Source organism: Tetrao urogallus (assembly GCF_951394365.1).
Source record: "Tetrao urogallus genome assembly, chromosome: 1".
In the NCBI taxonomy this organism is placed as follows: Eukaryota; Metazoa; Chordata; class Aves; order Galliformes; family Phasianidae; genus Tetrao; species Tetrao urogallus.
The window spans coordinates 29,117,004-29,139,554 of NC_136813.1; the positions used below are offsets into that span (position 1 = coordinate 29,117,004).

At 38.4% G+C, this 22,551-nt stretch overlaps 2 protein-coding genes across 2 annotated transcripts; one reads left to right on the top strand and one right to left on the bottom strand.

Moving 5' to 3' along the window:
- Window positions 1-1,321: 1,321 nt before the first annotated feature.
- Window positions 1,322-7,346, bottom strand: LACC1 (laccase domain containing 1; the record flags this gene model as incomplete). The annotated part of the gene is made up of 5 exons (XM_079540793.1): window positions 1,322-1,496; window positions 2,277-2,502; window positions 4,571-4,736; window positions 5,234-5,415; window positions 6,779-7,346. The coding sequence occupies 5 exons, from the start codon at window positions 7,344-7,346 to the stop codon at window positions 1,322-1,324; spliced, it is 1,317 nt and encodes a 438-aa protein (XP_079396919.1).
- Window positions 7,347-13,621: 6,275 nt separating this feature from the next.
- On the top strand, window positions 13,622-20,935 carry CCDC122 (coiled-coil domain containing 122; the record flags this gene model as incomplete). Its single annotated transcript, XM_079542615.1, has 4 exons — window positions 13,622-13,741; window positions 15,985-16,383; window positions 18,001-18,117; window positions 20,783-20,935. Exons 1-4 carry the CDS (start codon window positions 13,628-13,630, stop codon window positions 20,933-20,935), a joined length of 783 nt encoding a protein of 260 aa, XP_079398741.1. The 5' UTR covers window positions 13,622-13,627.
- Window positions 20,936-22,551: the final 1,616 nt, after the last annotated feature.

A 22,551-nucleotide genomic window follows, 5' to 3' on the forward strand; every position in this document is an offset into this window, starting at 1 on the left:
AGAAATCTCTCTTCAAGCACCTATATCGGAATAACATGGCAGATGATGACACGGGCAAAAGTGCTCTACAGTGCTTTACAAAATTCTGTTTGAAAACCCAAATATACGCAGCAGCCAAGGATGGAAGAGCAAAGTGAGCGAGCACTGACCTCTAGTGGACAAAACACAACCGAACTTGAAGAGAACGGGAAGTTTCACTGTTCACATGTCAAAAACTATCACAGAGAAACATAGTATTAGAGAATGGTTTGGGTTTGAAGGGTTCTTAAAGCCCATCCAGTTGCAACCCGACTGCCATAAGCAGGGACACCTCCCACTACATCAGGTTGTTCAAAGCCCCCTATGCAACCTGGTCTTTCGACATCTGTTGCAACATCTGGAGGCAAATTTTCTATGGCCATAAGAAAACGGTGCACACTTTAAATTCATTAGGAACATAAGCGTGCCAACTGCTGGAAAATTAACTGAGGCTATATTCTCTCTCATTTTTTTTATATTTATTAAATAACTTGCCACTACAGAACTAAGTGAACGTTAGCAGAGCACGACTGATTTAAAGAAAAAATCTTCAGGAAACACGAACACACATGCTATGTTATCTAGCTTATATTGAGTCTTAGTTGTATTTTTTTTTTACAATTAAAGAATGTTCAAATGAATAACATGAAATTGTTATTCATTTGGAACACAATAAATGAAACATTAATATGTTTGCAGTATCTTTCCCGAGGGATCTTGCTTCTGTCCTACCTTCACGTTATTTTCTTTAAGTACCTTGGAGCACTTCCTTAAACTAATCCAAACAGAAACAATCCCAGGCACATAATTTCATAGTGTGAACCTTTTGCTGAAATTACTACAGTGGGGTGTAACCCAAAGAGTTAATACAGGTTTCCTTTTCCTCATTAGTAATGTCAACCTTAAATTAATTCAGAAGACTAATCCAGGAGCTAATTAAGACTTTAGTGGCTTTTTTGTGTGTGTTTTTACTACCTTAAGATAGTGAAGTTTATGGGAAATAAATTGGTCAAGAGGGCAAGATAATAGAGGCTTGCATCTGGCTGGGAACGTGCACCTGGCATTACAGAAGTGCTTCATTACTGTTGTGGATTGTCCTCATTTCCTTTTGAAACATTGGCTCCTTACACAAGGCAGCTCTTCTTTCCTCAGAATGGCAGGGAAGGGAAGAAGCAGGCGAATCTCAAGTCCTTTGTACTTCCCATTGCAAGTTCGTGAAACAAAGAAGGAAGAAATTCTGTGAGGAGAGCATGAGGCAACCAGATTATTGTCTAAATAATGCTTCATATTATGGGGTACTCTGTCAGTCTTTGATTGATATGAAACCAATCTGTGTACCAAAGTTAGTGCCATCACGAAAGTGAGAATAAAATTTATCAGGGTGGCATGCAGTACAGAAAGTGATGTTTTTGTTCTGGTCTGTGACAGAATCATCTTGGATGTTCTCAGGAAGAATGCCACCACTCTCCAGAAGAATCCTTCAAAGAAGACAAACAGAAAACAAAACTTTTTTTTTACTTCTCCACATTTAATGGGAACAGTTTTAAACTGAGACAGGGGAGGTTTAGGTTAAATATTAGGAGGAAGTTTTTCTTTTCGGAGGGTGCTGACACACTGGAACAGGTTGCCCAAGGAGGCTGTGGATGCCCCATCCCTGGAGGCATTCAAGGCCAGGCTGGATGTGGCTCTGGGCAGCCTGGTCTGCTGGTTGGCGACCCTGCACATAGCAGGGGGTTGAAACTGGATGATCATTGTAATCTTTTTCAACCCAGGCCATTCTATGATTCTGTAATTCACACTATTCAGAAAGAAGCTCAAGCATCAACTGAACTAATTGTGGTCATATTGTGGTCTGGACTTTTATTCGTTTTTGTTTTTTCCAACATTAGACTAAAAAGATTGCTTTTCTGCAGCCATTAGAAACACTTAATTTGAAATAAATATATATATATATTTCAAATTAATTGTTTCTAATATATATATATATAAAATCAAAAAACTAAAAGTATGACAGCAGAATAATAGTTGAATCCCAGCAAAGGTGAGTAGATACCTTTCATTCAAAAGGTATCATTTGTTGAGTAGAGCATTTTAGGATGGAGAGGACCCTCATCATAATATTACTGGGCAATGCTATTTTGATAACTAATGTGGAATTAGCACCATGAGTCCTTTTGCTTTCATATCTAGTTTACTCAGCACAAAAATAGCCAAAATTAAAAAGCTATTTGCCATGGAAATGCACTCCGCAGACTTACCGTGTTGCTCTTCTAATATCAATGTATGGAGCTGCAGAGTCAAACTGTCGCACACACTTTGGATCAATTCTGTGAAACTCTTCAGCTGATTCACGAGGAAGTTTATAGCAGCAAGGTCCTACAGATGGACCCAGGACCACAAGGATATCTTTCACATTACATCTGTATTCAGATACCATAGCATTTACTGTGGCCATGGAAACTCCTAACAGTGTGCCTTTCCATCCTGTAAGAAATGAGAGGGTGAAAAAAAAATCTAAATTTTCGCTACAACTTTATATTAAGTAAAAGTATGCTATTAATTAAGATTCAGCAAAAGTAGTGTTTAAAAAATAAACAACTCTCATGTTTTATATGATGATATGACATGATGATTACATCATCATTTTATAGAGATTTAAAGTGGAGATAAATGTTTGCATTAGGATTCCAGAATTCCTTCCTCCAAGTGTCCTAGTTTTGGCAACTAGAACCTATTTTACAACTCCTCTGATCCCACAACATTTAAAGCAGCTGAAGGAGCTGGGATTGTTCAGTCTGGAGAAGAGGAGGCTCTCTGTAACTGCCTGAAGGGAGGTTGTGATGAGCTGGGGATCAGCTTCTTCTCTCGTATAACCGGTGATAGAACTAGAGGGAATGGCTTCAAGCTGTGCCAGGGGAGATTTAGGCTGGACGTTAGGAAATACTACTTCTCTGAAAGAGTGGTCAGGCACTGAACGGGCTGCCCAGGGAGGTGGTGGAGTCACCAGCCCTGGAGGTGTTCAAGGAACATTTGGATGTTCTGTTGAGGGACATAGCTTAATGAGAACTGTTGGTGATGGGTGGATGGTTGGACTGGGTGATCTTGTAGATCTTTTTCAGCCTTGGTGTTTCTGTGATTCTATCAGTGGGGATATATCATGACAGAAACATGCTACAATCAGAAGTGTATTTTTGTAATATGTTGAAAATATTTTTACTGTTATTTGAGAGAAAAAAAAAAAAAAGAAAAAAAAAAAAGAAGGCTCAGGCCTACAGCCTCAGACTTCACACTCTGACATTATTCAGAATAGTTTGAAGGAAACACATCTTTGAGTCTTTCTATCTCAATTTGAATCCTAGGAAGTCTTCGCATTGCAGTGTCTCACTCTGAAGGCCAGGTTATCCTAATAACTTTTCCTGTTTTCTACATCCAAAGACTGAAATGACCCTATATCTGATTGTCTGTGTTTGTATTTGTAGCAACATGTGTTCAAGTTAGACATCAACTGAGGTGGGACTGGACAGGAAGGAAAGGATTTAGGAAAGGAAAACTTTAAGACTGTGAAGACTGTGACATGGGAATGAGGGCCAAAACTGGGGAGACAGACTGTGGGAGTTCAGACTGTAGATGGGAGGTATTCTTGGAGAAGGCACTAGTATGTGTTCAGGGAACCATGTGGTAGGTCAGAAAAGGCAGGACTAGAAAAATGAAGAGGCAGCAAAGAAAGGAACAACTGCAGATCAACCATATTTTACAGTTTTTAGTGTTGAACACTTAACAGTGTATAACTTCAAATTCTTAAAACTTTCAAGAGCGGATAAAATTCTCTCTATCCCTTCTCCTCATTATAAACCACAGCTTTCCCCTTTCTCCCAGACAGTCATGATAGACTTTGCACTCCTGTTCATTTCCCTGACCCAAACTCACTAGGCTGGAGAGCAACAACTTTATTGAAGGAATGTCAAAGTCTTCATCCTCTTAGGATGAGTCACAGATCTGTCTTTATTTTGGATAATTTTTTTGAAGGCATGAACAACTGTATGAAGTAGATGGTTACTCACAAGTTCCATGTAGGGGTGAAGCTTCCCACCATATAAAGGTGAGTACTAGCATCAAAGCTGTGAATAAACTCTTAGCTCTGCATTATCCCTGATAAATACAACGTTTTTATGAAATAAAAAAGCCCAAACAGGAAAATCTTATCACAGTATACATGATCTAGCCTAACATTTGGGATGTATACTAAAGTCAGACATATCTGCACACTGTCATACCCATCCCTGCTTTGGTTTTACACTCATTGTCTAGGCCAACCAAACTTTTCATCCGATCCAAAATGATTTTTGTGGGCACTGGATTTATAAATGTTCTTTCCACAAGAAGTTTGATGGTGCATAGAAAATAATTATTTAGTTTTCACGTCCAAAAAGTACACATAATTATTATTACAGCTATGAAATCAACAAATTTCATAGCTTAGTAAACAAGCTATTCTTCTAGTTATTCTTCTAGTCTTCTAGTTATTTTGATCTCTGTGATTTAAAGTCCTTACCAGAATGAGCAGCACCACAGACTTTTCTGACAGGATCAGCAAACAGCAATGGTATGCAATCAGCCCCTGGAGCTGCTATTGTAACACCTTTCTGATTTGTAACTATTCCATCATAGCTGTTAGGCTCTGTCTTTCCCATAACACACACAGCGTTAGCATGATCAGTCTGTCAAAATAAAAGCACAATGTGTACAGTGGTGAGACAGTAAAAAACATTCTGATTAATCCAAGTTGGTTGTGGTTTTGGTTGGGATTTTTCTTGCTTAGAAAAATCTCTTCTGCACCAATTGCTATGCATGGAAATCAGGCACTCTCTTGTTCAAATGCCATGCAGATGTATCAGTAGAGAGACACTAAAGAAGTGGTATTGTTTGTTTGTTTGTTTTTTAAGAAAACCTGCATTGATTGTTTATCTGATTATTCTACTCTGTGGTAAATCAAAAGTTAGAATATACTTGGAAGAAACAATGCTGCTGCTCCATATTGTACCAACGGCTGACAGTCTGGATGGCAATTTCCTCACTTAAAGTGCCAGGATAAATGTTTTAATTGCTCTGCTTTTTGCAGGTCTTTGCTTAGAAAGATAAAAGTAATACCTTTTAGCCAGTGGTATATGAAGGAAGATTTGATTATTTCACATAAACCCGTTATTTGATACTATACCTTGACTCTGTGAAAGTTCTCTGGATTAAATCCCGCAGCATTAGCAAGCCTGCGGAGGTTTTCTTTAACAACAGCTTGTGGATCCCTCCGCTTAGAACTGCTGAAAAGATTGCAGGAGCTTAGAGTTGGTATGTAGGAGATCCCACCTGTCCTTGTGGTGAATCCATGTAGGAAGATGTCATCTGACAAAGAAAGAAAGACAACAAGCACTTGCTTTCAACACAAGACTAGTCCAAATATTACATGGCTTTATACTGAAGAGAACTGAAATCAGACAAAGAAGTTCAGTGCTGCTTTACCTCTTATTCAACTCTGCCATTTAAATTCTCCCTCTTGTTCATAATCATAATTCTCCGAGAGGTTTGAGGAGATGGAGGCCTGGCAGATGTTGCCTGGCTCCTGACAGAGGTGTTGTGCAAGTCCAAGAGAAGAGGCAACTCACTCAGGAAAGGAGAATAGATTTTTTAATCAACATTTAAAAATGTTTAAAATGCCCCATCCTGGAGGCATTCAAGGCCAGGCTGGATGTGGCTCTGGGCAGCCTGGTCTGGTGGTTGGCAACCCTGCACATAGCAGGGGGGTTGAAACTAGATGATCATCGAGTTCCTTTTCAACTCAGGCCATTCTACGATTCTATTATTTCAAGGTGGCAAATGAAGTACCAGTTCTCAAGACTTCAAGAATCTCAAACATCTGTTTGAAGTGCAGTGGAAGGATCAAGAATTTCTGACATTATTGGAAAAGTCCTCTGTTTTTACAGTACAGAGTCTGTACTGTGATCTCATGCACCAAAAGGAATTGCTGGGTTTCATGTTGGGGTGAGGGTTCTGCATGGCAAAGCTGAATCCTGAAAGAAAGTCCCAGAACCGGTATTTGCTATCTTGATGGTTGACAAACTTAGTGACATAATCAGAGTTAAATTTTGAAATATCTTTTGTGCAGTTGGGTAAAAGTCACAGAAAAAAACTGGAAACATAATGAAGGCAGATGGCTTTAAGTAATCTGCGTTCCTTTTATTTCCTGGATCACTTCAGACCTGTTTTTAAGGGAAACACAGTTCCAAATTTTTGCAGTAGAGAACCTCTTAGCTTTCCTCTGAACCAAGAGACTCCATAATTGTTTGAGAGTCATGATGCAGTAAGCTGGGCCATGTCATAGCGGGGACACTGAGCCATGAGGCTGATTAACCAGGCGTGCATGAGGCTGCAGAATGGGGAAAAAGTCCTACCCTGCCTTTCCAGAACATGACAGTAACTCTCAAAGCATGTAATTCCCAGATAGAGGGGAAGGGATTTTACTGTCTGCAAAAGTGCTCTCATTAGACCTAGGCCTCTTTCTCCTCTGACCATGTTCTGGAAAAGACTTGCAGGTCCTTTACTGTATTTGCACTGTCACTTCCCCTCTTACAGACATGATACGCTATTACAATACCACATGGAGATTTTTGCTTAGGTATTTCCACATCTTACCCATTTTGCAATACCCTTGAAGAGATACATTCAGGAGCAATCTACATAAAATCTGTTAGCTGGGATAGCACTCTACCTGGAATTAGGGAAGATTTGAGGATGGTGAGCTCCCCTTTCAGGCTTGGCAGGCTTTCCAAGTGCATCTGAATCTCACTTCGGATGAGTGCCACGTCCTGTGTAGAAACTGTTTGCTTTTCACTCTTTGGTCCAATTGTCTGCAGGTTATTACAATCAGATGCCACGTTTAAATCCTCAAATTCAAACTGGTAGACTGCAGTAAAGAGATGGTCTATATATACTTTCATTAATTCTTTCCTTAGGGGGGGGAGAATGACTTTAATGATGCTTAAGTCCTTTTCATCAAGTATTTGTTTGATGGTGTACAACACAGCAGCTGTAGTCTGAGCACATACCACCTTAAGTCCTTCCTTCATACTCTGGAAATCTCTCAGAGCTGGAAACAAGGATTCTTGTTCACCTTTCCTTTCACTCTCTGGCATCTGGCAGCACATGACGTAAACAAATGGAGCAGGAGTGGAAGAGCACTTCTCAATAGTTTCCAGGGTGTTACGCAGTACTCCTTGAATGTCACTGTGCAAGTTGGCTGGCAGGCTGAACAGATCAATCAGTACTGCTTCCACCATATTCCTGGCTACTTAAAAATTCCTACAGGTAGCAAAAAAAATAAATAAATAAAAATAAAAATAAAAAAATGGGGAGGGGGGGACACTGACACCTTCAGTTTAAACACAGTTATGTTGTTCAAGCAATGCTTTTAATGGTAACATGTAGATAACGTGACAGAGCAGTAGTACTTTTCTTAGAATTTCCTTTACTCCATAAAAAGATGATGTAGAAGTATGGCAGCAAAGTAAGTTTATGACAGAAGGGGACTTGGACAACCTTGAGAAGCAGGCCCACTTGGACCTAATGAAATTCAACAAGGTCAAGTGCAAGTTGTTGCATTTGGGTTGCAGCAGTTCCATATGTGTGTACAGACAGAGAGAACTCCTTGAAAGCATCCCAGCAGAGAAGGACTTGGGAGTTCTGGTGTATGAAGTTGAAGTAAGCCAGCAGTGTGCATTTGCAGCTGAAATCCAGGCTAACTGTATCCTGAGCTACATCAAAAGAGGAGTGACCAGCAGGATAAGGGATAATATTGTTCCTCTCTGCTCTACCCTTGTGACGCCCCACATGGAGTTCTGTGTCTGATCTGTGTCTAATTGACCTGGGCCCCCAACACAAGAAAAATATGGAGCTGTTGGAGCAAGACCAGATGAGGCCATGAAGATCATCAGAAGGCTAGAGCACCTCTCCTACGGGGAAAAGATAAAGGAGCTGGGCTTCTTCAGCCTGTAGAAATGTCCAGGGAGATCTCATTGCCTAAAGGGAGCTTACAAACAGAAGGGAGATGGAATTAATACATGGGCAGATCGTGATAAGACAAGGGGGGACAGTTTAAACTAAATGAAGGGAGCTTTAGGTTGGATGTTAGGAGGAAATTATTTACTCAGGATGGTGAGGCCCTGGGGCAGGCTGCCCAGAGAAGCTGTGGGTGCCCCATCCCTGGAGGCACTCAATGCCAGGTTGGATGGGCCCCTGGGCAGCCTGAGCTGGTGGCTGGCAAGCTTGCCTGCTGCAGGGGGCTTGGAACTCAATGGGCTTTATGGTCCCTTCCAACCTCAAGCCACTCTCTGATATTGTGATTCTACGATAACTACAGGAAATTGAAATTATTTTACATACTTTTTAATTTGTCTACTATCTCACCTAAGTTTTATCCAAGATCAGAGATGAAAAAGGGTTTGTTCTTAACATTAGATTTATTGCATCACTTAACACACATTAACGTACCGATCTTCTTGATCTCTGACTGCCAAGACCTTCTGTGAGGGGTATCAAAGAGGGAGGTTTTCACAATTTAAACTTGCTGGGAGACAAGGAGTTTCTAGAACAATTTTTTGGAGGCACTTCATACATTTGCTGCTGAGGTGGAGCTCGTATCTGATACCCCTACTGGCAGTATTGGTGTTGGGTTCTGAATACAGCCACATGTTTTCTCCTCATAAGATATTTACTTCTTCCCTTTCGCATTACCAACAGCATCAGTTTGCTCATTTCTGACTTCTGTTCTGGGGGTTATATGCTAGGCATAGTTCTTCTTCTCAGGACACGTAGGAACTCAGCACAGCATACTGAAACTTTGCCAAGCAGCACAAGAAATAAACAATCCTCGTGTTTCAGTTTCTGCTAGCTGCTATCATCCTGTAGTACATAGCTTGTCTTGTGGATTGTGAGCTACTTCCACTTTTTATTATATATTCCTATATTTTTATTATATATTCCTACACAGAAATGAACTGTTCATGAACACAAATTACTAGTTTACAGGAACAATGAATTTGAGTGTTATGAGTCTTTAAACTTAGTGCTCTATTACCAGAGCCATATATATGAGATAATATCTGGGACCATTCTTCTGTCCCAGTTCCTCATTTTCCTCTAACTACACATGCTGACTTCACAGTATTTCATTATCAAGCAGAACATGCAGTGTGTCAGTGTGTACTTGAGACCTATCACCATGAGACACTTGGTGCCCTTCCTGGCATTTTGTGTCTGATAGTAGACCCTAGTTTCTACACTCAAATGAGAGGTCAAATACTCTTCTTGTTTTAATGGATTGTTTATTCAGAGCGGGTTTTACAGAAAACATCCTTTGTTTTCTTCATTGTTCTTTCCTCCAGACTGGAAGAAAAACAATCCTGACTGAAAATGGTGTTTTCCTTTCTGCGAATTGAACACTTACAAAGATTAATTAGAGACTATCAAAGCTGTTGAGCTGAAAGTATCAAAATGTGACAGCAGATAAAAGCATCTGCCAAGGAATTTACGACTCTTGATTTTGCTCAGGGTATTATTTACACAGAACTGATCACAGACATTAGAGAAAACAGCTTGCTCAGGAAACAGCGTCAAAAGAGGCTCATGTTAAAGATCGCGACTTGGGAAATCAGGAGATTTCCTTCCTTACCTTGGCACTCTCTGTGGGAGGTCGATAAGAGTATGACAAGTCCTCATCTAGGTATAGCTAATTGCCCCAGCAAAGGCAGTACAACAGAGGGGTGTGGTAGAAAAATAGATTACTGTTCCACATACTGCTTCAGATATGTCAATAGAGGAGACTTAAGTATAGCTCATGGCTGTCCTCATACTTCCCCATAGAAATACCACCAAAGAAAGGGTGGGAGGAAAGTGTTTGCTGAAGGAAAGGTAACTGCCTGCATAGTTATTAAGCCATCTGCGCATTAAGAGAAGTGTGCAGAGGCAGTTATTGAGATGTATGTACAGAAACAATGGGGCGGATCACCCTCCAACCCTTCCAGTTTTGTAGCAGAGGCCTACTGTTTCATAGCAGTGTCAGAAGTACATTTGCTTAGAGTTATAGTAGAAATATATCATATAATAGAAATATAGTTCATGTCTGCTTTCTAAGTCCCCTCCAAAAAATCCTACTCAAAATACAGGCTTGCCAAGCAAAGCAATGTTTTGGTTTATTACAGAATCACAGAATCACAGAATTGTAGGGGTTGGAAGGGACCTCTAGAGATCATCGAGACCAAATCCCCTGCCAAAGCAGGTTCCCTACACCAGGTCACACAAGTAGGCATCCAGGCGAGACTTGAATATCTCCAGAGGAGACTCCACCACCTCCCTGGGCAGCCTGTTCCAGTGCTCTGTCACCTCACCGTAAAGAAGTTCTTGTGCACATTTGTTCAAAACTTCCTATGCTGCAGCTTATGCCCATTTCCCCTTGTCCTGTCTCCACGTACCACTGAAAAGAGACTGGCCTCACCAGAAATGCATTCCTAATTATTCAGGTTTTAAGCAACACGCTCTACACTCCCAGTGTTCCATGGAAAGTCACACTGCATGTAACTGCATGAAATGCATTCAAAAACTGAGTTGCGCATTTCTGTACGCAAAGTAAGACAAATACTTGCACCAACTTCAAGTCAAGGCCACTTGTTAACTGTTTCACTTACCCTCTGAATCTCTGTCCGTACAAAAATTTAGACAGTAAAATGATCCTCTGGCACAGATTTCAAGAAAATATAATAAAAAATGATAGATGAGGAGAGGAGATCGAGAGTGACAGAGAAAGGCAAAGGTAATATAGAAAAGAAACTGTAAATTAAATAAAACCAAGTGGTAGAGGCAACCCTGAAAGATGCCTTGTTTTTTAGCAATTTTCAAAAAACCCAGATGTCTAATTCATAAGATTGGTCTAGACAAGATTGCTGGCAACTTCCTGCATCTGTGAATATTACTGGTCACGGTCACATTATCTTACAGAAACTCAGAGAAGGAAAGAAATATTTAACACTGGAAAAAAAGAGATACCCAGAGAAAACAGACCACTAAAGCAATCCAAATGAACAGGTACAAGAGCACACTTGCACTAAAATTTCAAAAACAAAGAACTAAAAAGGGAAAAAAGTCATAAAGAGCTCTTAACTTTGATTAAAATATTCTGCTTCTCTTAACTTAGAAGTATTCAGGAAAGGTGGAAGAAACAAACCACTTAGAATGAAAATTCTAAAGTATACGCAGTTTTTATCAGTAAACTTGAGAGTTTAAAGCACAGGAATTTACTTACACAGGCAGGAAGTTCTTTCAACCTCTTGAAAGTTATCATCTGATGTAAGCACACATTGCCAGCTTTATATATATTACATCTCACAGTCAGTCCTGCAGCTGATTTGCACAAAGTGGAAATTCCTATTCTAGGTAAGATTGGAGTGGGAACCTGTATTTCTTCTTCATGATGAGACTCTGCTCTGTTGCTGTCACTGGGCACAGGAAATAACAAACGGCACTGAAAAGCACTGCTGTGATTCAGTGCCTGGCTAACACTAACCCCGGAAGCAGCATTAACTCCACCGTGAAACCCACTTCTGTCATCACACCTAATTCATTACCATTGCACAACCTTGGATTCAGAGATGCGCTGCACACCAGAGCAGAACAAGGATACAAAGAAGTTAAGGAAGCACTTGTGCAGACCCAGAGGTTCCTCTTTTAGGGTACATGCAAGGCAAGGCACATGTAGCTGCATGTTCCAGACAAGGATTTGGCAGTCAGTCAAGAAAAAGCACATTCAGCAGGACTCAGGGGTTACGAGAGGCCAACCCTCACTACAGCCTGCAACATGGAAGGCAGCTTGGCTTTGGAGCAGAGGGAAATTTCTCAGAGCTCAGTAAAAAGAGTCTGAGTGTTTGGACAGGGCAAAGAAGTGGTCAAAAGGAAAGTGGGGGAAAGAGGAATTTGTATCAGGGTTGTTCCAAGCCATTTGGTAATAAACGTGTTTTCTCAGCTGTGTTAAAATCAGTCATAGCAGATAAGTATATGGTAACTGAAGAAACAAGCAAAAAAGAAAAAAAAAAAGAAAAAAAACAAACAGAAAAAAGAGAAAGAAAATATTTTTTCCATGAACAGAGGAATTTGGGAAGTCTGATTTCCTACAAATTGCTCTACTGTGACTTCTGTACCTCCTTTCCTGCTAGATGCCAAACACTCCTTGGGGGTCCTCTGTCATTTCTCCTCCTTTTTTCCTTCCAGCACATACTGGGCAAAGGGAGGAGAACTCAACTCTCCCAGTTTTCTGTCCCAAAGCAAACTGAGGTGACTGTGTCCTCCTTCGAGTATCCAGGTACCTGTTTTCATGTTGTTTGCAGATACTGGGTGTCTTTGAGGCTTTCAGCCCACTGTCAGACATGGATGAAGTAGGATAGAGCATAAAAATTAACAGCATGACTTGACAGGCAGACCAACAAAACCACTTCCTTTCCTTCAACCAGACTAAGCAAACGAAAAAAAACCCAACAAAACACTGCAATTACTAGGGTTACTTTCAGTACATAGTGCTGAAAAGTGATAAAGAAAAGGCTAAAAAACAGCCAAGATACAAACCACACAATGTCAGGATACAAACAACAAATTGGTGGAAGGTCTCCAGCTGATGTGTTACATTTAGCTTCCACCACCTCAAAAAAGGGATTAAATAAACAGATCATGGGCAGAGATGAGCTTATTAAATGATAAAAATAGTTGGATTTAAGGCTAAAGCTATTTCCCCTGGCATTCAGAGGGATCAGTGTGGATGTAACACAAGACTATACATTAAGGAGTGGTTGGCGCTTCCTGGAGGACAGTGGGCCGCACTTTGGGCGGGAAGGGGCAGCGAGGGCTGAGGTGGCTGTTGTGATGTTCTGAGGGGTGGGCAGCACAGCGAGAATGTTTCTTGGGGGGACTGATTTATGACTTACAGTCTGACATCTTGGTCTTCTTTTGTCTTAAGCTAAGAATAATTTAATAAATAACACGCAGTTGCTATATAGTAATGGCAATGATGTAAATATTCAGGCTGATTATGAAGGTGTGCTCTAAAGACCATTTAGGATTGCTGTATTAAAATACTAAGGTCCTACAGAGAAAAAAGCACTGATAATTCATTTTAAAATAGGCCTGAAGAAAGAGTTCTAATTCTTACTCACGGGCTTTGAGCAGCCACCCACTGGTCCACAAACAAAACAAAATTGTGTGTATGCAACCAAACAAAATTTCCCACAGGAAAGTCCTTATTATTGTTCTCTAATGTTAACAGGAAATAAAATGATGATAAGACAATTCACTTCTGTGTTCACAGAATCACAGAATCATTGGGTTGGAAGGGACATTAAGGGCCATCCAGGTCCAACCCCGTGCTATGGGCAGTGCCACCCACCAGCTCAGGCTGCTCAGGGCCCCATCCAACCTGGTCTTGAATGTCTTCAGGGATGGGGCATTCTCAGCTTCTCTGGGCAGCTGTGCCAGAGCCTCACTGCCCTTTCATGTCCTTTATAGGTCATTCCTTTTGTCTGAAATGGCTGAGGAGAATTATCCCTCGCTAACTGAAGTTGTAAAGCAAGTTGCTGAGCAGCAGCATTTACAGTCATCAGAGATAGAAAAAAACAAAACCATTCTTTTCCAATTGCAGGTAATAAACCTTCTTTAGAGTAGCTTAATTCATTTAATTGATTCATTAGATATGGATGCATTCTGATGAAAAAGACATGAACATATTTGATTTTTTTCTGGGTGTTTGCATTTAAGCGTAAGCTGTTCAGTTCTTCTCTGTGGTGTTTAGCCATTGCCAAAACCGTGTGTGTATCATTTTAAGGCTGCTCCTTAGCTGAGACTTCCTTAGAGCAAGTTATAGCAGAAACATTTATTTAATGCTATTTTGAGGGTAAAACATTGAAGCAACCATCCCACAAAATACTCCATTTCAACTTAGAGCTTATTGCATTTATCCCATTTATTTCTTGAAAAATGAATGGGAGAAAAAAAAAGAGAAAAAAAGGAGGTTTTGAGAGCATCACTTTGGATAGATTTTTTTCCTGTCGTACAGAATTTCTTTTTCCATACAGACTGTTTTTAATTTGCATGTGTAATAGGTGTCCTATAGAGTTGTTAAATACCAAATCTATCTATCTATCTGTCTATCTATCTATCTATCTATCTATCTATCTATTTGGTGGAATATTGGACATGTGTAGCTTTCCTGAAGACTGAGTACTCATTTCCATTGTAATCTTTCACAGAATTTGTTAAGCTTCCAATTGTCACTTATGCTTTGAGACCAAATGTCTGTTGAGAGGCGAACATTTAAGTCTGAGGAAACCCACAGTATTGTTCAGGCAATTTTAAGTGTGAGTGATTACTAAATGGAGATCGTATGATAACATCTGTGAATAGCTGTACAACTGAAATAATTGATGTTTGAGTTCCTGCACAAGGATAATTTCTCATAAGGAGCAGTGGATGGTTGGACTAAATGATCTTAGGGGTCTTTTCCAACCTTGATGATTCTATGATAACTCTGTGATTTTAATTGGTTAGGAATGGCTAATTAGCCAAGCCTTGCAGGAAGTTTTTTCTTACTGTACTGTACTATGCCATGGTTATTTTGTAACAATTAATTTTTGATCAAGAAATTTAAATAATTGTTTCAGTTTTCAAAAACTGACAGAACTTCAGAATCTTAGATAATTAATTTAGCTCATTTCTTCCTCTCCGACATCTTTTTTCCTTTAAAAAATCCCCCAAACCTTAGGAAATTCCATACAGACATAATTAGTAGTAGAACAACAAGGTTAAATAATTAGGAACTGTATGCAGAAGTGTGTTTTCATCTTTCAGTCTATTCCTACATGCATGTGTCCCATAAGACATGTAAAATGGTGATTTCCTGAACTGAAGATCTTTTCCATTAAAATCTTCTGTTTTCCTGTACTCAATAAATGGTGGCAGAGATACCAATCCTGCAAGAACTTTAACCCTGTTTACTGTAAGTTATGCTGAAACTTCTGAAATTTTCTTCTTAAGAGTTGACAGTGTTTTATTACGTTCAAAATATTGAATAGGAGACTTCATAGCACTCGTAATGCTTCCATTAGGGAAAAGATAATAGGCAGCTTCAATCGCAGTGCAAAATTCTCTCACTCAATACACAGTAGTTGGCTGTTACCCAGGGTGGGCTTCATCACAGCCGTCTTGCATCACCTGCAGATCATATTTAAGACCATATTAGTCATCTAGGCTCCCTCTGGACAACGAAAAGAGACAAGCATTTCTGTGGCAGTGATTGAGTCCTCCCATATTATGATGGGATGATGAAGTACTGGTTCCTGGAAATGTTCGCTTCTCATCCGTGAGAAGACACAGAAGCCCTTGTAGGGCTAGGTGCCTATTTCTTAAAGGTTTTAAAATAGCTGACATTAATCCTTCACTCGGATATTACAGCGATGAGAGCAGGATAAAGTCTTCAGTAGAACAGGCTAGTTAATCTCCCTCATCGCAAGTACCCATCTATGTGTTTGTGTATGTGTGTCTAAGTGTGTTTTTAGCACCGCGTGGTTTTAGTCTGATTTCTGTCTCTAAAAAGCATTAAGATTGCATTTGATCCTATGTAACTTAAAGTGATTCAAAGAATGCCTTATTTCATATTTTAGACTCTATTTAAGGATATACATCTAAAATAGCATTCCTCCATTATGCCTCTAAGGTGATGATTCTATGATTTCACGAAATGTATCCCTGATTATCTTCCAGTCAAACACATCTAAAGAAGTGAAAAAGAATCTTCTGGTCGATAAATTTGAATTACAGTGTTTAACAAGATACATGACGTCCTCTCAAACGAAAGCACTCTTAAATGAATGCTGACATGTTTTACAGGTTAGATATCAGGAACTAGAAAAAAAAATGGATTCTATTATGTTAGAAATGAAGACAACAGAAAGGGAAATATATCTGCAAGATGATGCCATAGCGGTGACGAAGTATCACTGCGAAAGTCTAGAAGCTGAAGTAAGAGCTCTATATTCTGAAAATATGAAGCTGAGGTTTGATACAGAAACAATACAGGAAGAATATGAGATGACAGCTGCAAGAAATAGTAAATATCGGGAAAAAATAAAAGCTCATAAAAGTCTCTTTTGGGAGATGGAAAGTAAAATGCCCATTGTGATTGAGCTTGCTGAAAAGAAAGCTATTGTTATAGGGATGAGAACAAAGAAAGAAGAGTTAATGAGTGACCTCCAGAATCCAGAAGGCTCTGCTATAAAGCAAATGCAGGTATTGCATTTCCTCATTGATTCATTTCTTTTCCTGTGCAACAATTTTGGCGCAGCTTAACTGATACAATTATTTGGTCTAATAACTCTATATCTGTGATGAACTGACTAGGGGAATAAAGATTCATTTAAAATGATAAATTAATTGAAGAAAATAAGTTATCAGCTGCAGTAAAAAAATCATCAGCCCCTGTTATATTATTGTGGAGTTCATTCTCTTTAGCTGAATGAGCTCAGTTATGAAAATATTAGGGGGTTATTAATTAAAATATATTATTGCCAAGTGGTTTTGTGGTTAGTAGGGTAAAGTTAAATGCATACTTTTAATAGTTCTGTGGAACACTGCCGTGATGTTACACTTTTATTGTAACAGCACTGCATTCATTCAATGTTCTTTCTAGGGATCAAACCACAGCTGAGCCAGCAGAAAATAGGTTCGATGAGAGGGTGATAGAAAGCAGGAGATAAGAAACATTAAATTGTTTTTGGCGTTCTAGTTTTTGACTATAATTGCAAGAATCATTAAAAACTAAAAATAAGCTGGCCGTTCCCACCACAAAAATTTGCTAATATATGAGAGAACACATGCATGAAGGTGAAATGGTTTCAAGCTACGGCAGGGGAGATTCAGGCTGGACATTAGGAAGTATTACTTTTCAGAAAGGGTGGTCAGGCACTGGAATGGACTGCCCAGGGAGGTGGTGGAGTCACCGACCCTGGGGGTGTTCAAGGAAAGACTGGATGTTGTGTTGAGGGACATGGTTTAGTGGGAGCTATTGGGAATAGGTGAACGGTTGGACTGGATGATCTCTTAGGTCTTTTCCAACCTTGGTGATTCTATGATTCTATGATTCTATGAAATGAAATCACAAATTGCAACTCTGATACAAGTGGCATTGTTGAAAATGCAGTATTACATTATTCAAGTAAAATGATAAAAATTTTTTATGCAAGGAATTTTTGAAACCCCAATAAAATAAAGACCATTTACACTATCATTGTATTATTATATTTACGCTTTCCCACGAAAAGGAAAAAATCTATCTCAAATATTACAGTAAATATTCCTTGATTTTGCAAAAAACAAACAAACAAAAAGATTTAAAACAAGATTATAAGCATCCAAATGAGTTCAGATTTTTGTGTTGTAGTTTCTTGCATACTACAGACCAATAGTGCATCTTTTAAAGTACATAAAACCATAGATTCAGGTTGGCTATTGGGAAAAACTGCTTCTCTGAAAGAGCAGTCAAGTGCTGGAATGGGCTGCCCAGGGAGGTGGTTGAGTCACTGATCCTGGAGGTGTGCAAGGATCATTTAGATGTCATACTGAGGGACGTGGTTTAGTGGGGAAATATTGGTGGTAGATGGATGGTTGGACTGGATGATCTTGGAGGTCTTCTCCAACTTTGGTGATTCTATGATTTTATGATATTTTTAATCACTATTTTAATTATCTTTAATTACTAATTTCTTATTATTTGAGTGTGAAATTATATATTAGAGATTTTCAACCCATTTTTTATTAACTAAATGCGACTGTTAAGTAAACAGTGAGTAGATATATTATGCAACCTTTGAAACGAGGGGATTTCTTTATCTTAACTTAAATCTGCAGGAAGAAATTGCACTTATAAAACAGGAAATCACATCAGTGAAGGATTTCATCAAGAAAAAAACAGATTTTCTGGAAGAAATTCAAAAAGCTCATGCTAAGCTTAGAAAAGAAATTGAGGTGAGTCATTTTAAATAAAACATTGCAGTTCTCTGACAGAATGTAGATAGTACAAATGAAGTTTGAAGTACTTGATGCATGGTTGCTGGCCATGCATTATTCAAGTATATACAGTAACTAAACTATCTTAAATTCTTGGTACTGCTCGTTTTTCTAAAGTCCAGATCTTCATTGGGCTCATGAGAAAAAGCTAAGAACATTTTTTCTTAAGTCTTCTAAGAAAGACTTAATCTGTAAATTGCGTTCTGAAGAGGCCACTGAATTATAGTAAAGAAAAGTACGTTTTATTTCTGCAGTATATTTTGAAATATTTTATTTCTCACTGCTGACTTGATTATTCATGACTTGTCCCCCCACTGCTGATACCTCATCAATGACAAAATCAATTGCACCAAAAAAATGGCTTTCCAGTGAATCTCCCTAATTCGAGTTACGTTAAATTAGGGATAACACAGGAGCTCCTAATTAGCTGCCAAGATAAAATTCTGATAGATAGTTTAGCTCTTCTCTTTTTCGGTAATTAAATTGAATTTTTATGGTTTGTTCCACACTGAAATAATTTGCATGTCTGGAAAGTTTTTAGTTTGGAAGTTGCACTTCATTTGTCTTTTTAATTCAAATAAATTGCACAAAATGTGATGATCAAAGCATGATAATGTAAGGATTAACTGAACTGAGGTTACCTCTGGTGCCCACTGTAAAAAGCAGGAGGAAAAAAGAATAATTTTTCAAGTGATGGAGAGCAGCACAGAATTTTTATACTAAAGAGCAAAGCACAGCTACTTTGGTGTTGGTCTCTGCTATTCAGCATCTGAAAAATATTTTATTACCAAGGCAACAGCTTCTTAATAAAGTTCTCTAAACCCATAGTGAAATTAGGCAGCCTAAAAACAGTGTTGTGCTCTGTTATCAAAACCAAGTTAATTAAGTAGAGAAGGTTAACATATTTTTCAATTTGGATTATAAAATCTTTGTCTCTCAGAAGCAAGCAGGATTAAAAATCAAATGGTTCAGGGTATAATTTTTCTTAAGAGTTCTCTGTAAAACAATCCAGCATTTTGTACATAAAGGGACAATGGACAAGCAGAAACATTAATGCCCAGCAGTCCTCAGCACAACCCAGGAAAGAATACGCAGTGCAAGTGTGTGAATAAAGGAAAACTGGATGAAGTCCCACTAAGCTGCAAGGATGGGATTCAGCTCAAGACACTGGTTCCCATTATAATCAATGGAGATGTAGTCAGTCCAACTGATGCAGAGGTCACTTCAGTTGGCCAAATGTGGCTGCTTACAGTAGGGTGAATTGCATAATCCAGTCTTTGTAGACTTATACTATATATTGGCTGGACTTGTGCTGATCAAAAAACAAGAATGTGGATCAGGCATATGCCTCAAAAGCTAGCTGTCAGTCCGCAAACTGATCCCACCTCACGCCTTCAGAGTTTGTCATAGTACTTTTACATCTTGTATGGATTTTCAGCTTCTAACCATGCTTATGTTAACAGTAACTGACCTCCTCTCATTGGTTTAAAGAGAGGATGTGAGCTGCCATATTTCTAAGCTTCCAGGTAAAGGAAATCTTCGTATCTAATTAATGATTTGTTATTGCTGTAGAACTTCTTGTACCTCAATTCAGCAATGATTTCAAGTACTTATCTAAGTCTTACTCCATCCCTGGAGGCATTTGAGGCCAGTCTGGATAGGTCTCTGGGCAGCCTGATCTGTAAGAAATTTAATGACTCACAGGAAGTCACTGTCAGTGCTGTAGCTCTGTTGCAGCTGTACGCCATCATGAGCGTTTAATACAATGTAATAATGTTTTATCTTTCTGGCACTAGAATGTATTGCCACTCATACATTATTCAAATTATGCTGAGGCCAAATTTTCATTAAATGAAATTTCATTAAGTTTATTTCCATTTTTATTGCAATGAATGTTTCATGCTTTTACACTTCAGAAAGCAAATCTCCAAAGGGTTATCTGTGACAGCAGTACTTCTCAGTGGGGGCAAAACTGATCTTGTACTGCATTGTTACAGGTTTGCCTTTCTGAAAAACAATAAGCAAACATTTTTCTAAGTGCATTCTAACAGTGAAGATGCTACAGAGGCCATCTGGACTACTTCATTTGTATTCTTATATCCAAACACTCTAATCAAAGAATGAAAATTTCTTCCTTTCTGACTTCTTACCCTGGAACATGAAATGCTCCATGTACAAAGCCTTGCCACAGCTGTAAGATACTCATTCATGATTTTTCAGATGGAATTTACTTTGTTAAACATTGGTATCAACATTGAATTAGTCACCTAAGCTTTTGATGGAAAACAGGTTGGTTTTTTTTTTTGTTTTTTCCTAAGGGGGAGAAAGAGGTATGATTGATATTTTCCCAAAGCAGGTAAATAAAGTAAACTAGATCAATGGCTTCTTAAATGTTTCTGTGTTTTTTCAGTACCTGTGAAGTCAGCATGGAATGGCACAGTTGGATGTCAGAATTGACACATACAATTAGGTGAACAGAACTCTGTAAATAAATGAACTCTGTTGTTTTTGTTTTTTTTTTTCTCCCTTCTTCTCTCCATAGCCACAAGCTGTTTAGGAAAAAAGATATTGCCATGCTTTACTTGAAAAACTTTTGAAGTGCATTTTATTCTATTTTTTTTAGGTACAGAATAAAAGATACGATGCTATTCTGAAACGTTTGCACTGTCAGCTGAACAAACTGCATTCAAATAAAAGACAATGGCACTGGAACATTCAGCAGATGGAGAAAAAGGCAGAAGAACTTAGAAAGTGTCTTGGAGAAGTGGAGTTATAGATTAGCATCTAAAACAAATCTAATGAAGCTATAACGCAATGCAGTGTGGGTAATTTTTTCCAGGCAGGATAGGGTTTTTTTGTTATTTGTTTGTTGGTTTGGTTGTTTTTTTTTGTTTGTTCAAATACTACAAACAGTAAAGTAGCCAAATACCTGCACCAAAGCAAGGTGATTTCTTTTGTTCTTTTTTTTAAATTATTACTTAAAAAACAAAATTATCTCATTCTAATATCTTTGGAAATACTTTTTTTTTTTTTTTTTTTCCCTCTCTCTGTAGCCACAAGCTGTTTAGGAAAAAAGATATTACCATTTCCATGTTTTTACACAGTATGTGACAATTTTACTTTAAAAAGTAATGTATCACAGAATCACAGAATCACAGAATCACCCGGGTTAGAAGGGACCTCAAGGATCATGTAGTTCCAACCCCCCTGCCTAGCAGGGCCACCAAACATACACAAACATACATAAGATTTGATTTCCTTTTCTTTTTTTTTTTCTTTTCTCTGAAGACTGAGACCTACATATTTTTTTTCCTTCAGAAAAAATAGTACATATTTGCATTCTTGGGATACTACAGCTCCAATGGCCAGTATTTTGTTGTATGGGAAATTCATATAAATAATATTGCAACCAATATTGCAGCCATAAGATTGCCAGGGTGTCCTCACGTGGGTAAAAAGTGGACATAAGCTTTCCAGCTATAAAAGGCGTAGGAACAAGTATGTTCAGATGAAACCTTCAGATAGTCCAACTTCAAATGCTCAACTGTATGTTTCCCCGTAGCTAAAAAGAAGAATTAATAGGTGAAGAGAGTACTGCATCCAGATGGATTTTGAACTGGAACAACTCACTATCTAGAGCCAGCAATTACTGGTTATAGATCACTGATAACAGAGGAACTTGGAGCATAGGGAATTTTAACTAAGCAGCCATGTAACACTAAGTGCTCAATGCTGGGTAAGATAATTCTTAACAAAAGTGACCATCGGTGACTCCTATTAAAATAATGAACAGTAGATTTTTTTTCTTTGTCTTATTTTAGTTATGTGCTTGTCATTCATGGAATTTACAGTACTTTGTCTATTCTTATACTTCAGGTATTAGTTCTGGCTAGATGTAACCAGAGACATTCATCTGTTGTTTGAAAGTAGGTAGCTTTTTATTTAGAATACCGTCCTACATCATTTAGATTAATCTTTATACCTGACTATAAAATGAAGATGTTAGCAAACAAAGTGTTTTCTGTTAAAACTGTTAAACTGCCCATGTGTTGTCAGTTTGGGAAAGCAAAGTTTAAAATGCAACCCTATTACTGATTTTCATAGGACATTCATATATATGTATATATGGTTTCCTTAATATGTTTTTTAAGTAATACACTGTTCAACTCTCAGCTTAGATTTATCTGGTCTTTTTCTATTACAGTATAATTGGTGAGACTAATTTTACCACAGTACTGTAGAAATAGATAACCTGAATATCCTATGCTATAGTAAGTGAAATTTGATAGGAATAACTTCATCCATTAAAACTTTTTAACCTAATTTATTTGAAAAGGAGGCAAAGACTGACATCTTACAACTTACCTCCTGTCTTAACTACCTTTCTTTTCT